Source organism: Erpetoichthys calabaricus, chromosome 6 (genome assembly GCF_900747795.2).
Source record: "Erpetoichthys calabaricus chromosome 6, fErpCal1.3, whole genome shotgun sequence".
Classification (NCBI taxonomy): domain Eukaryota; kingdom Metazoa; phylum Chordata; class Cladistia; order Polypteriformes; family Polypteridae; genus Erpetoichthys; species Erpetoichthys calabaricus.
This window is the reverse complement of record NC_041399.2, coordinates 122218056-122233342: the sequence shown is the minus strand read 5'-3', so window position 1 is coordinate 122233342 and position 15287 is coordinate 122218056. Positions and strand designations below refer to the sequence as shown.

At 37.3% G+C, this 15287-nt stretch overlaps 1 protein-coding gene across 1 annotated transcript in view; it reads right to left on the bottom strand.

Annotated features, from left to right (window-relative positions):
- Positions 1-15287, bottom strand: part of obscnb (obscurin, cytoskeletal calmodulin and titin-interacting RhoGEF b) — a 565304-nt gene that overhangs the window by 65695 nt on the left and 484322 nt on the right. Inside the window, exons 75-78 of the mRNA XM_051928767.1 lie at positions 14450-14609; positions 11684-11794; positions 11233-11397; positions 7838-7996 (exon numbers count right to left, since the gene is read on the bottom strand). Of these exons, the coding sequence (XP_051784727.1) occupies positions 7838-7996; positions 11233-11397; positions 11684-11794; positions 14450-14609 (595 nt within the window). The remainder of the gene's footprint in view (positions 1-7837; positions 7997-11232; positions 11398-11683; positions 11795-14449; positions 14610-15287) is intronic.

Sequence of the window (15287 nt, the reverse complement as noted above, 5' to 3'; positions counted from 1 at the left end):
GTCAGTGGCACCATCTCCAACTCATAAAACATAGCTGGTCTCACTACCGTCGCGTAGACCTTTCCTTTCACTCTTGTTAGTACCTGTGTGTCATAAATCACTCCTGATGCTCTCCTCCACCCACTCAGCCCTGCCTGCACTCTCTTCTTCACCTCACTCCCAATTACATTGTACTACTGTACTATTGATCTCCTCTCTAGAGCAGTGTTTCCCAACCTCGGTCCTGGGGGCACACTGTGGCTGCAGGTTTCTGTTCCAACCAGATTCCTAATCAGTGACAACACCTGATAAAACTGATTTCATTTAATTACCTGGTATTATTTTTCTTTTATTCTACATTCAGAGAAGCACAGCAGCATTATTTTTATATTTATAAGAAATTTAGAAATATTTTTGCTTTTGCTATAAATTTAAAACCTTAACTCTCTTTTGTTGATTTCATTATATTTTTCCCTTTCTCTGTGCAGTTTTTCCCCTTTGTTCTATCTTATTAATGACAATTAAAAATAAGCAGAGCAGACATGCTGCAACAACAATAAAAAATCAAAGGCTGCAACTACTTTAGCATCAGACCCACTAATTAGTAAATAATGGCTTAATTAAACAATTAGAACACCTAGAAAAGTAGAATGAAAATCAAGATATAAATATTGTTAAAAAGAAAAAAAAATATTATTCCCATATAACTGCTTGGTATATAAATATATTTTTTACACCAAACTTAGTTTTCTATTTTCTATATTGTTCCCAAAACACAAAACTTGGGAACATCATTTAAATTAGCCCAGGAGTCCAATTAAAAACAGAAGCTGGTTAGAACAAAAACCTGCAGCCACAGTGTGCCCCCAAGACCAAGGTTGGGAAACACTGCTCTAGAGCGAATCTCCACCTCTACTTAACCTGCGCCATACTCTCAATACAGAACACAATGCCATCCACAAACATCAGAGTTCACTGGGCTCCTCTCTCAACTTGTCCATCACCACTGCAAAAAAGAAAGGGCACAGAGCCAATCCCTGATGTAATCCCACTTCCACCTTGAATGCATCCATCATTCCTACCACAGACCTCACCACTGTCTCAGTTCCTTTGTACATATCCTGTACCACTCTTACATACTTCTTTGCCACTCCCAACTTCCTCCAGGCTCCTTGTCATATGCTTTTTCTAGATCCACAAAGACACAATGCAACTCCTTCTGGCCTGCTCTGTACTTCTCCATCGACACCCTTAGAGCAAACATCACATCTTTAGTGCTCTTTCCCAGCATGAAACCATACTACTGTTCGCTAATCATCACTTCTCTTCTTAACCTAACTTCCACTACTTTCCTATAACTTCATGCTGTGACTGATCAATTTTATATCTCTGTAGTAACTACAACTCTGTACACCCTTATTCTTAAAAATCAGTACGAGTACACTTCTCCACTCCTCAGGCATCCTCTCACTTTCCAAGGTTTCATTAAACAATCTGGTTAAAAACTCCACTGCTATCTCTTTTAAACAATTCCATGCTTCCACAGGTATATCATCTGGACCAATAGCCTTCCCATTCTTCATATTCTTCATAGTTATTCCTACTTCCTTATTGCTAATCCGTTGTACTTTGTGGTTCATTTTCTCTACATCATCCAATCTTCTCTTTCTCTTGGTCTATTCATTCATCAACGTTTTAAAGTACTCACTCTATCTGCTCAACACATTCTCCTCGCTTGTGAGTATGTTTCTCTCATTATCCTTTATCACTCTAACCTACTGCTCATCTTTCCCAGCTCAGGCCCTCTGTCTAACCAATCAGTACAGGTCCTGTTTCCCCTACTTAGTGTCCAACTTCTCATACAACACATCATACACCTTATCTTTAGCCTTCACCACCTCTCTCTTCATCTTACGACTTATCTCTTTGTACCACTGTCTACTTTTTTCATCTTTCTAAACTCTTCTTCTGTATACTCTCCTGGACTTCCTCATTCCACCACCATGTTTCTTTGTACTTCTTCCTCTGACCAGATGTCACACCAAGCACCCTTCTAGCTGTCTCCCTTACCATCTCTGCTGTAGTTGCCCAGCTACCTGGTAACTCTTCACTGCCACCTAGTGCCTGTCTGACCTCCTCCCTGAACTCCACCATACAGTGTTCCTTTTTTAACTTCCACCATTTGATCTTGGGATCTGCCCTTACTCTCCTCCTCTTCTTGATCTCCACCAGCATACTAGAGACCACCATCCTATGTGGCCTAACTATATTTTCCCCTGCCACCAGTTTGCTCTCTCTAGTCCCCTTCAGACGGATTCTCTTGTACAGGATATAATCCACCTGTGTGTATTTTCCTCCACTCTTGTATGTCACCCTGTGTTATTCCCTCTTCTTAAAATACATATTTACCCCAGCCATGTACATCATTTTTGCAAAATACACTGTCATCTGACCTTCTTCATTCCTCTCCTTGACACCATACCTATCCATCACCTCCTCATCTCCTCTGTTCCTTTCATCAACATGTCCACCGAAATCCATTCCAATCACCACTCTCTCTTCCTTGGGTACACTCTCCACCGTTTCATCCAACTCACTCCAGAAATATTCCTACTCATCCATTGCACTCCCAGCTTGTGGGATATGCACTAATAACATTCATCATCAAACTTCAATTTCCAGCTTCATATAATGATCACTCTTTTCACCTCCAATGCTCTTGACATACTGTTCCTTCAGGATAACCCCTTACCCCATTTCTCCTCCTATTCATACCATGGTAAAATAATTACATTTTCCATCTGGTCTCTTGCACTCACAATATATCAACCTTCTTTCTCTGCATCATATCAGCAAATCCTCTTCATTTACCAGTTATACTGCCAATATTCTAAGTTCCTACTGTCCCTTCCACTCTCCTAACCTTCCTCCTTTCCTCTTCTCTTTCAGCCAACAGTAGCCCAATTTCCCCCAGAACCCTGTTGTTTAACAGTACTGGTGGCAGCTGCTGTTAACACAGGCCTTGACTGATTCTGTATGGAAATGTGTATTGTTGTCTGCTGTGGTATAGGGCCGGCAGTTTATCCCGGCCAATACCCCCACGCCACCAGATGGAGCCCTCCCTGCAACATGGAGGTGCCCCGAATTCCAGCAGGGCATCATGGACCTTGGAGTTTTAATTCACAGCCCTGCTGATACTTTTGGAGCCACCAGGGGACACTGCAGGGAGGCTCAGGTACTTATGTTTTCAGTATAACCCGGAAGTACTTCCCAGTCACGGAGACAGAGGAAATGAAGTACTTCCGGGTTGAAGAGAAGAAGAAGATTTCATCTGACCTGGAAGTGAAGGACTGAAGCATTTCCGGGTCAGGGACTATAAAAGGACTGTGGGAAACCCCAGCAGATTGAGTCGAGTTGGGAGGAAGGGTGACTGAGCTGCTGGGAGTGGAGGATTAGTGTATTGTGATTAATTGTAGTGATTTATTGAATTATTATTGGAGTATTGTGGAGTGGAGGGTGCTTTGTGCACTTTATTATTATAATAAATAATAATTGGACTTTTACCTGGTGTCTCACGAGTGGTCTGAGGGTTCAAGGGGACGACAGCACCCCCAATCTGTCACACCGCATATTTGATATGGTAAAATTTTACCCCGGAAGTCCTTCCTGATGTGACCCACCCCATTTACCGGGCTTCAGACTGGCACATTCAAACATACTAGTTAGTGCATCCCCCATGGCAACAGGAATGTAAAAGACCCTTTATCTCTCTGATAACATGACTGTTCTGTAATCAGAACAACCCAAGTACAACAGCTGTGTAGAAGTCTTTTAAAGTTGAGTGTATCAGCTAGAAACAAACATCCAAGAAAGCCACAAGATGACTGAAACTAATTATGTCTGTAGTACTAGGGTGTTGTAAACTAATTATAAAATTGCAGCATATAATTAAAAAATAAATGTCAAACCTACAGCAGGGCTATCAAACTTAAGTCCCAAGGGCCAAATGCAGTCATTGGATCATTTTAAAGTGGACCATTTCATCATTATTCAACGCATGTTACATAAAGTCAATAATGAATGTTAGTTTTCTTGAAGACCCCTTTTAGTTCATTTCATATAGGTTGTATCTGTATATAGTCCAGATGGATTACATTTAAACCTGGCATAAAAATGTCTCTTTCTGTTGTCTTCATAACATATGTCCCATAAATTCCATGCAATTCCGGGTTTAATGGTAGTTGCATTTATCTATGAAGCACAGCACATTATAACTACTAACATGTACATTGAGGAAGAATGGTCTCCCCATAATTACGCAGCAAGAAAAATGAAAAAGAATAAAGAATTTTAGTGTTTTACGTTGATGCCTAAGATTTGACAGTCTCATGAAGGAAATTGCACTTTGATTTCATGTACACTGCTCCTGATTTAAAGATGCACCAGTGTCAGGACTAGCTTATTTGACTACTGCCACAGTCCTAAACAATGCTTGTGTCTTTTCTACTGGATTGATTGTTGTATGTGGAGATCACATATGTATTTCCACACCATATTAAACATGGGCATTGTTTATTGAAATGCTCCAGTACTAAATCGAGAGGATAAAGTAGTAGTGCCTGTTATGAAAAAATGTCTGCAGTGACTAATTCTTCATTTTAAACATTGTTTTGTTTTTATTTTTAGAAATGCCATCATTTTATACTTAATGCAAAAGGTATTACTTAAGCTAAGTGATTAGTGAGCAGCTTTTGTTATCAAAAATATCTGCAGATGCAAATTATGTATTTTGGTAATTCCAGGTTATTATTTATCCCTAAAAAGTTGTATGTTATTTGATAAAAAACATATAGGCTGTTTTTTAAATGGCCTAATAATTATGGAATACACTTAAAAACATTGGTAGTGTATTAGCACTAGCTACAAGGTGGTAAATATGGCCTGTGTAGGAGGGCCCTCACATATTCTTATTCATATAAACCATTGCTTTAAAGTGTATGAGGATGAAAAATACAGTAACTGCAGCATATAGCAGGAAAAAGTCAGCCACGATGAAGCTAAAGCAAATGGCGCTACATAATTTCTAAGTCACTTACGATTACATCATACAGAGGAATTACTCCATGGTGATTTGATTTGCATATCCAGTAATTTACAAGTAAGCACCTTTAATTAGTATTTTATGTGGTTTACATCTGAAGGTATCAGGAGTGATGATTAATTCTCTCAACCACACTGGAAAAACGCTTTTAAAAGGTGGCTTTTTAACTTTTTTAATCATGTGTTTTCATTTTATTAATGTGACTGGTTGAGTATAAATTCACATATTCAGAGGCAAGGCAAGATCGACAGCCATGTAGTGATAGTGATTTATGGGATTTTAAGTAATAATAACAGAAACATTGTACTTGGTATTGAAGCATTGGCTCCTTAAACTGTATGGTCCAAAACAAATTATGAAAAGACTACCTCAATAACTACTATTTTGGTAATGGAAATGTAAGATGAATGCAGAAAAATGGAGGTATATGTGACACCTAAGACAACAATTTTTTCACTGAACACATTTGTTATTTGGGTAGCAACCACATTTTTGCAGGTCCTCAGAATACTGGAAACAAACTAATTTCTGGTATTCTCACATTCACTAAAAGTATTTTTAAAGTTTAACAGTTGTATCCTTACTTTAACATCATTTTGGACCAAAATCTTTAAATGCCTTTCAGACAGCCTTGGTGTCACAATCCCTCCTAATCCACTAACAGCTGTGTTTGGGGTACTTCCAGATGGGCTTAAAGTTGAGAAGGACAAACAAACTGTGATTGCCTTTACTATACTACTGGCATGTAGACTTATCTTGCTCAACTGGAAGAATCCTAACTCTCCTATTCTAAGTCAGTGGGTAACTGATGTTATATACTATTTGAAACTGGAAAAAATCAAATTCGCACTTATAGGATCTGTACAAAACATTCAGAACCCGGCAGGATCTAATCAATAACATTTTAGAATAAGCATTTAAATTGAGGAAGCAGGTTCTCTCCCATCTTTTACTCCATTTATCTTTATTCATTTATTAATTTATCTATTTACTTATTTTTACTAGCTTAAAGTTTTACTCTGCTGGCCTAGCTCTCTTTCTCAGGGGTGGGGGTTGATTTGTTTTGAGCCTTTTTGTTTTTTTTTATAAAACTTGAGTTATTTGTATGGAATGTTATTTGATTTTAATAAAATCAATAAAATTAAATAAAAAAACTGTTGAATCCTTACTGGAAGTCTAGTGGAGTATAGGTGTATTTTTCAAATCAAAAAGATGAATATTAAAAACATGTATGCGAGATGATTTAGACAAATTTCAGGTGATACGCCGAAGCCTTAAAGTCTTGTCATACTGAACAAAAATGCAGGGTATTCTGGGAAAGCAGAATGGCAGAACAGGATTCAGAGTATCTCACATAGTTGAAAATCATGCATGTCCTTAGAATGTTGTTTAGAGCTAGTCTCTTTGCAGCTTAAAGTAGCTTTTGATTTCCATGGGAATTAACTCTGAGTTGGTGAAAATGAAATCGCACCATCTCCACAGTTTTGAGAAACTCCTCTACTAGCAGAAAGAAAGTTACATGTGTGTGTTTATTTGAATGAGAAAGGGGAGGAGAGTGGCTACTTTTTATTTAGAGGTTTTTTTTTTGGTTTTTTTTGGAAAAAGAGCTCCCTCAGTTTAGTTCATTTGGTGCTTTACTGCAGAAAATGGAGGGCTTAGTTAAGTTACCTTTCTGACATGTCTGTGTGTAGAGAAAAGCCAAGCAAAATGACACCTTTTATTGGCTAACTAAAAAGATTACAATATGCAAGATGAAGAAGGGGCCTGAGTTGCCTCGAAAGCTTGCATATTGTAATCTTTTTAGTTAGCCAATAAAAGGTGTCATTTTGCTTGACTTTTCTCTACATTCATAATGGCTCACACGGTACAACACCCTAGTACTACTGACATCTCTGTAAAGAGCTTAACTCAGTTGAAAATATAGACACTTAAATGGAACATGTTATCTGCTGCTGTTTAATTGTTGGACACTTGAAAATGGAGCTCTTTTTCTTGCAAAATTCTTTCTAGCTGTTTTTCAATTAAAAATTAATTAATGTGTGACTAAGGAACTGTACCATTTGGGAATTGTCATCTGGGCCTGATTGAAGAATGCATGAAGCCATTCATGTTGTATAATTATTTGTATTTTTTATATTTGCCACTATACAATATAAAGACAGATAAATATAATTTTAAGTAAAAGCTTAAACTCAGTGTCTCTGTCTGAATTGCTATTACAAAGCCAAGTTCTGGACTGTCATTCCTTCTGTAGCTGTGGTCCTTGAAGTGTTCAAAAGAATGTTTTTGGGAACTCCTGTATTGATTATAAAATATGTTGGGATATAGGACTGAAATTTAAGATAGTCCTAGTCAATGAAGTAGCCTGCTGAAAGAGGTCGCTAGGACTGAATATAGTGAGACAGGAAAGAGGTTAAAAGTAACAGATACATAGCTGATTTTGACATTTCTTCCTATCCCATATTAAGAAAAGAACCTAACAGGTTAGTTGGTAGCTTTCTTGTTAGGTGCATGTTATAGATAATCTGATAATACAATAAAACATGACTGATATGCAATTTGCACTGAAATAATAAACCAATACAGCAAGTTATTTATAAGTAAAATCTAAGACTTCAAGACCACGCCTAAGGCAGCAAGACTGCAATCTAAATGTGAGAAATCCTATCAGTTGGAGTTACATTTTAACAAATCAAAAAGATGCTATAGTAAAGAAAAATATTAGAATGTATTATCATGCATTAAACAAGCATTCACCTTCATCATATTCTTGAAGATGTATGCCTGAGTCTCAGTGTTTGTTTCTCTCTTTGGCTTGCAGATCAAGATGTAATTTGCAAAGAGAAAAACATGACGATGATGACCCCTTGCAGAAGCTCTAGTGCCTGGGGCTCCTTCCCATACCGTAAATGGTCCCTGTTAAGGAAATAAACAACAACAGGATAATAAGTAAACACTTACATAATTGGTAGAAAACATTATAAATTTTTAACTGCTTGTTTTCACACCATGCCTTTATATACAGAAACTTCCATTCTACTTCCATTCTGTTAATGCTTTGCATAACATTGTGCAATTTTCTGTACTTGCATTTTTGGATTGCAGTCGGTCTTCATTGGGTTTTTTGGCAAGATCAAATGAATATATAGTGAGGTAGATACAAGAAGTGGCATTGCTGCCTCGCAGTAAGGAGACCTGGGTTTGCTTCCCAGGACCTCCCTGCGTGGAGTATGCATGTTCTCCCCATGTCTGTGTGGGTTTCCTCCGGTTTCCTCCCACAGTCCAAAGACATGCAGGTTAGGTTCATTGGCGATCCTAAATTGTCCCTAATGTGTTAAACTTCAAAAAAGCATTTTTAGGTATATATATATATATATATATATATATATATATATATATATATATATATATATATATATATACATGCATGTATATATATATATATATATATATATATATATATATATATATATATATATATATATATATATATATATATATATATATATTACAGTTAGGTCCATAAATATTTGGACAGAGACAACTTTTTTGTAATTTTGGTTCTGTACATTACCACAATGAATTTTAAATGAAACAACTGAGATGCAGTTGAAGTGCAGACTTTCAGCTTTAATTCAGTGGGGTGAACAAAATGATTGCATAAAAATGTGAGGCAACTAAAGCATTTTTTAAACACAATCCCTTCATTTCAGGGGCTCAAAAGTAATTGGACAATTGACTCAAAGGCTATTTCATGGGCAGGTGTGGGCAAGTCCGTCGTTGTGTCATTAACAATTAAGCAGATAAAAGGCCTGGAGGGTATTTTCCGTACGTCGCTTGACAATCAGATTGTGACACAGACTACGAATGCAATGAATGTAATTACCCCGATCTACATGCTGTCAAATGAATGAACCACACGCCGTGGCGCAACGTTAGAGGCTTCGCCGCTGACGTCCGAGGTTCAATTCCCCGAGAGGGGGGTGCAGTGAGTGTGTACGCCTGATGAGCCCAGAATTAGGGCGAAACACGTGTCGCGTACTCTTTGCATTATTTGACAGTAAACTATTTCAACCATTCTATGATCTGCTTCTCGCAACTGAAATGAGGGCACCGTGGTGGATGTTAGCTGACTTGCTGACCAACCACAAGTGTTACCTGGTAGGTAACCACCCATACAATCAGATTGTGACACAAACTATGAATGCAATGAATGTAATTACCCCGATCTACATGCTGTCAAATGAATGAACCACACGCCGTGGCGCAGCGTTAGAGGCTTCGCCTCTGGCGTTGACGTCCAAGGTTCAATTCCCCGAGAGCGGGGTGCAGTGAGTATGTACGCCTGATGAGCCCAGAATTAGGGCGAAACACGTGTCGCGTACTCTTTGCATTATTTGACAGTAAACTATTTCAACCATATATATATATATATATATATATATATATATACATACATATATACACAAATGAAGGTTATTTATATTACGCAAATAGAAAAGGTCAATAAAAATGCAAATTAAAAATAAATCCTTGAATGTATTTGGCGGGTCCTACTATTTTTGCAAATGCCTTAATAGACAGCAGCCAACATGGAGCAGTTTTCACAAAACCAACCTCACAGCTTCTTCTAACCTTCACTGATGGTCATTGACACAAGTTTGGCTAAACTTTGTTCCAGCCAAACAGATGTTCAACTTCTGTCATGCAGACTTAACCCCAGTAGATAGTAAACAACTACACCCTATTTTTGGGATAACCTGTTAACCTTGAAAGGTCCTTAACTACCAGAAAACACCTATATTATAAACGTACCCTCTTCTTAAAATCCAAATTCTAAAATAGGCTGTACTTTGCTATCCTTGAGCCAAAATAGCATACTGAGTTTTAATCTCTTCTCTGTCTGGATAGATTGTTCAAATATTTATTCGGACAAGCAAGCTAATACTAACCATACCCCTCTTCTTGCCTGTGCTATTACTACCACACACAATTTAGACAGCAAATTTTTCCCTAGGAAAAAAATGAGACGAATTTCTGTTCTAAAAAACAAAAGTGATCTCTTTTTATAACTTCACTATATACCAGATAACAAATTGAACACTTACAAAGTCACTTAAAATTCATTTAAAGAAAGATACATCATTTTTTTCTATATTTTTCTGGGTTAGTAAGTACACCATCCAAAATTTCAAAACCTTAATGACAAGATAAAGAGAAATGCATTCATTGCGCACAAGCTCCACTTTAAATAATGAATCACTTACACTCTGTAATATGTTGTCAAACTTAAAAGAACACAACAAACTGTCCCAAGACAGCTACTATACAAAGTACCCGATACAAAAAGGAGGATTTCGAGACAGTTTTGATAATGTTTGCAGTACAATTTATGCATGTAATGTCTTCGATGTACAAAGTGGTTACTACCAATGCCTTCAATTTGAAAGTTTAAAGGCAACATTTAATACTGCCAACCTGTTTATGCACAAGAATACTATTAAACAATATTTAAAATCTCTTTGAGTGTGGCAGTAGTGTTCCATAAATAAAATATCCTCAGTATGTGTGACTTGTCTAGGTTTGTGGTGGTTGGCTTAGACGCTTCTATACTGGAAGGACCTGGGGAGTGAGCATACCTAGGGAATTACCTCCCCCGGAATGCTAGAAGGCAGCCCCCCATGGCTTGCAGCAGTGCCACAGGTTTGGAGCATGGAAGTTCAACCCTGCTGGGGCCCATGGCCATCACCAGGGAGTGCCTGGAAAATTGCTGAGCCCTTGGTTCGAGCACTTGCTGGAGGAGGAGTGGAGGCAAAGAGAGGGAAAGAGAGAGGAAGAGATAGAAGAAAACTGTTTGTGTAGTGTTGTGCTGTGTGCTTGAACTGTGCTGTACAAGTGGGAAATGGGGAAGGAGTTTCCCATGTGGAAAAAGAAGAAAAAATAAAAGCTTGTGTGCTGAACTTGTGTCTGTCTGTGTCTGGGTCTGGGCAGCAGATGTGCCCTCTAGTACCCACAATTGTGCTCAGTACTGACATGATAAACCCCTGCACCCTGAATTGGATTAAGCAAGCTTGATAATGACAAATTGTTGGATTCATGGGTGATTAATGAACAATTTTTTTTTTAAAGTATATTCTTCTTTTTATATTCACCTGTCGGATGGGCTCTCCAAGTGCCTCCAGAGTTGCTGGGTAATTTTCAATCAAAGACACATGCAGAGTATTCTCTGATCGTCGTGGCAGTGAAGACACAATCCCATAGGCTTCTTCCAACAAGGTGCAGTTCTGCTCATTTCGTGCCTTATTACAGATTAGCTCCTGTATGAATAAAAAAAAATAAGAAGAGAAATATTGTTGTTGAATAACATGGCAGCACTGCACACCTAGTTATTGTCTCTGTAGAATCTGTTCATGTCTGTGTAGGTTTTACTGGTAATCTAGTTTTCCTCTCTCACCCCCAAACACATAATTGGCAATTCCAAACTGGTCCTGTATGGGAGTAGACCCTGTGATGAAGAATGGATTGAAAATGCATGGATAAAAACAAATAAACTAGGTTTATGGAATATGGAAAAATAAGGAATATTAAAATAAAGTTTCATACTTTCAGCACTGTCTTATACTTCTGAATCCTGCTGAGGGGTCTCTCCAAGTAATACTGAATTGGGTGAATTTGTGAAGGATCCATATCAGCTAGTTCAGATTCTGTATATTTCTGTCAAAACAACAATGCAAAATTTCTATTAATAAAAGGGAGGCATACTCAATATTATTATAATACTTATAATACAATATATACTTGAAAACTTATTATAATTACACTGCGCAACAACGTTTTTGCTTCTTGAACACTGTTGAGTGTTTCTTAAAGATTTTTGTTTGCTGTTCACTAATATCACATCAAAATTTAACCACTATCTTCAGAGAAATCTTCAGTTTTGTCATGATTTTTTCTTATATTTGTATCCAAACATTTTCACTCCCGTAAGTGACTTATCAACAACAGCTTGTGCAGCCTGGGCATGTCCAGGCATGGAATCAGGCCAAGTTGGAAGTGTTCTGTGGAAGTTGACATCCTGGGCATGCCTGGGCAGGTCTGAACGAGCTTGACGCTGTCTCAGTATGCTATAAATATGGCTTGCATACACCGATCCTGCTCATTTGGTTAATATAGATAGTCAGTGTGTATGTATAGTATCAGAATTGTAAAGTATAGTATCTGTAGCAATATAACAGTAAGCAAGCTTGATGCTATAGACGTTTTGGTGTCGGGCGATATGTCTTGTCAATTTCATAACAGCCGCGATACATTCTGCTATATCTGTGGTGAATATACACTTGCACCTCAGAGACGTTGGATGACTACTCTTGTGAAGAAAGCTTATCATCTGTATTTTGGCTGCAAAATTGGTGATCAAGACAAGGAATAGGCACCTCACATTTGCTGTGCAACATGTACTGTCAGTCTGAGAGCCTGGCTCAGAGGCACTCGAAAGACGATGCCGTTTGCCGTTCCGATGATATGGCGAGAACAGAAAGACCATGTGACGGATTGTTACTTCTGTTTTACTAATGTGTCTGATTTCTCTGCCAAAAACAAGAAGTCAATTGAATATTCTAATTTGCCTTCAGCAATGAGACCTGTGCCACATGACGACAGTCTTCCAATTCTGAAACCACCAGAGGATTGGACCTTAGACGAACCAGATGAAGAAACTGCAATGCAGGGTACTGACATTGACATTGACCCGGATTTTGAACCGTGCTCATGAGGCGATCCACATCTGATAACACAGTCCGAATTGAACGATTTGGTCAGAGATTTGGGTCTGTCAAAAGCAAAAGCCGAGCTGCTGGGTTCGCGACTGCAGGAATGGTGTTTGCTGTCACCAGGTACAAAAATTTCTGTGTTTCGAGGCCGACATCATAATATAACCAAATTTTTTGCACAAGTCAACAGTCTCTGTTTTTGTTGTGACATTGAAGGATTGTTCTCGGCCTTGGATTGTGATCACAACTCGGAAGAGCGGTGTCTCTTCATTGATTCATCAATGTTAGGCCTGAAAACTGTTCTGCTACACAATGGCAACGTTTATCCTGTTGGCTATGCAGCACAGATGAAAGAAATGTATGAGAATATGGAACTGTTGCTGAAGCACATCCAGTATAGCAGGTACAACTGGAATATTTGTGGAGATCTTAAAGTTGTTGCTCTGTTACTAGGATTGCAGCTCAACTATACAAAGTACTGTTGTTTCTTCTGCAAATGGGATAGCCGTGCAAAAGAGTCGCACTATTCTTGACAGAACTGGCCACTCCGTAAAAAGTTAGTTTCAGGACAGAAGAATGTGGCACATGAATCACTTGTTGACCCGACAAAGTTCTTTTTGCCTCCTCTTCACATAAAACTGGGACTCATGAAGAATTTCGTGAAAGCGCTGAACAAGGAAAGCAAAGGTTTTCGTTATTTGAGACAAATGTTCCCAAGAATAACTGATGCCAAGATCAAAGAGGGCATTTTTGTTGGCCCCCAGATCAGACATGTTATGAGTGACAAGCGGTTTGAAGATCTGTTACTTGGGCCAGAAAAAATTGCCTGGAAAGCCTTCAAAGATGTTGTTGACAATTTTCTGGGCAATTACAGAGCCAGCCCCAAACTACATTCAGCTGGTAGACAAACTTCTCAAAGCATACAAGACAATGAAGTGCAACATGTCACTAAAGATTCATTTCCTCCACTCACACTTGAACTTCTTCCCCGCAAATCTCAGTGCTGTCAGTAACGAACACGGTGAAAGGTTTCACCGTGACATTGATACGATGGAGACATGATACCAGGACAACTGGAATCCATCAATGCTTGGTGACTACTGTTGGACACTGCAACATGATGCACCAGACATTGAATACAAAAGAAAATCAGAAGCAAAACATTTTTAATTCTGTTGAATTTAATAGCTTATGCGAAACATAAACATGACTAAATACGTTATTGTCAGTAAACATATAAATGTCTATTTCTTAGAGACTTTTTGTTGTGCAGTGTTATAAATGGTAGAATGAAAAAAATCGTCTATACACTATTGCTGTTGGTACATTAATTTTGATGCATTGAACTATTGATTTTAAGAATGATTAATAAATTCACACTTTTTTGCATAGTAAAACTGTATTCCAATTTAGTTTAGTTCAATTTTGTTTAATTATTCCATATCATTAGTTCTATGCTGATAATATATTTTCCAAACACTGTAATAACTAAATGTTACAACCGCGAGTCATTAAAATAATGTGAAACCTTATTCAGCACCACACTATATAATTGTCCCAACTATAATGCCTTCAATAATATCTTTGGCTTGAATTTTACCTTGAAGAACTCCTGAGTAGCTCTGCTGGACAGAAGTGAGTCAGCCTGTGACTTTCCCACTAGATACTTTATATATTTTTCAAAGCCTTGTGCGTTTTTGATAAAACACATTGCAATATCATCATCAGTATCACATTGGCTAAGCCCAGAGAGGAATGTGCTATGTAGAAACAAAAATAAAAATAAAATTGCAGTCATAAATGTTTCATTGTATGATATTTTTGGCAACACAATTATTGACTAAAAATACTGTATATTGAATTACTTGACATGGCTGCTAATTTCACTTTATATAAATAGTTTAAACAAAACTGTGGCTAAAATTTGGTTAAATATGTAGATAGGTTTAAATTTAGCGTATAAGTAAATAACAAAGAATAAAATAAAATCAATTTTGAATTTGAGAAGTAATGCTTAAAATGAAGTTTATTCAATAGAATTTGAGAATGTAAAGATTAAATACATATAGAAGAGTAATATGTTCATTACTTTCCCAAATTGGACAGTGATGGGATGTTGGTTTCTACATGAAACTATTGTGTATGATGTATAAGATTAGCTAAATTATACAAAATCATAATACCGTACCTTGAAATATTACTTGTGTTATTTTAAACACACTGTGAGATTAAAGAAAAACTACTATTTCCTTAATTTCTTTAACCAAACTAAAGATGTTCTCATCTTTCTCACATGGTTAGACTTTATTCTTTTCTTTTGATTTAATGTAAATAAATATATAAATAAATAATGCATAAATAAATGTATACATTATTAATTAATTAATTAACTAATTAATTAATTAATTAATTAATTAAGATGTAGTTTCCTCTTTGTC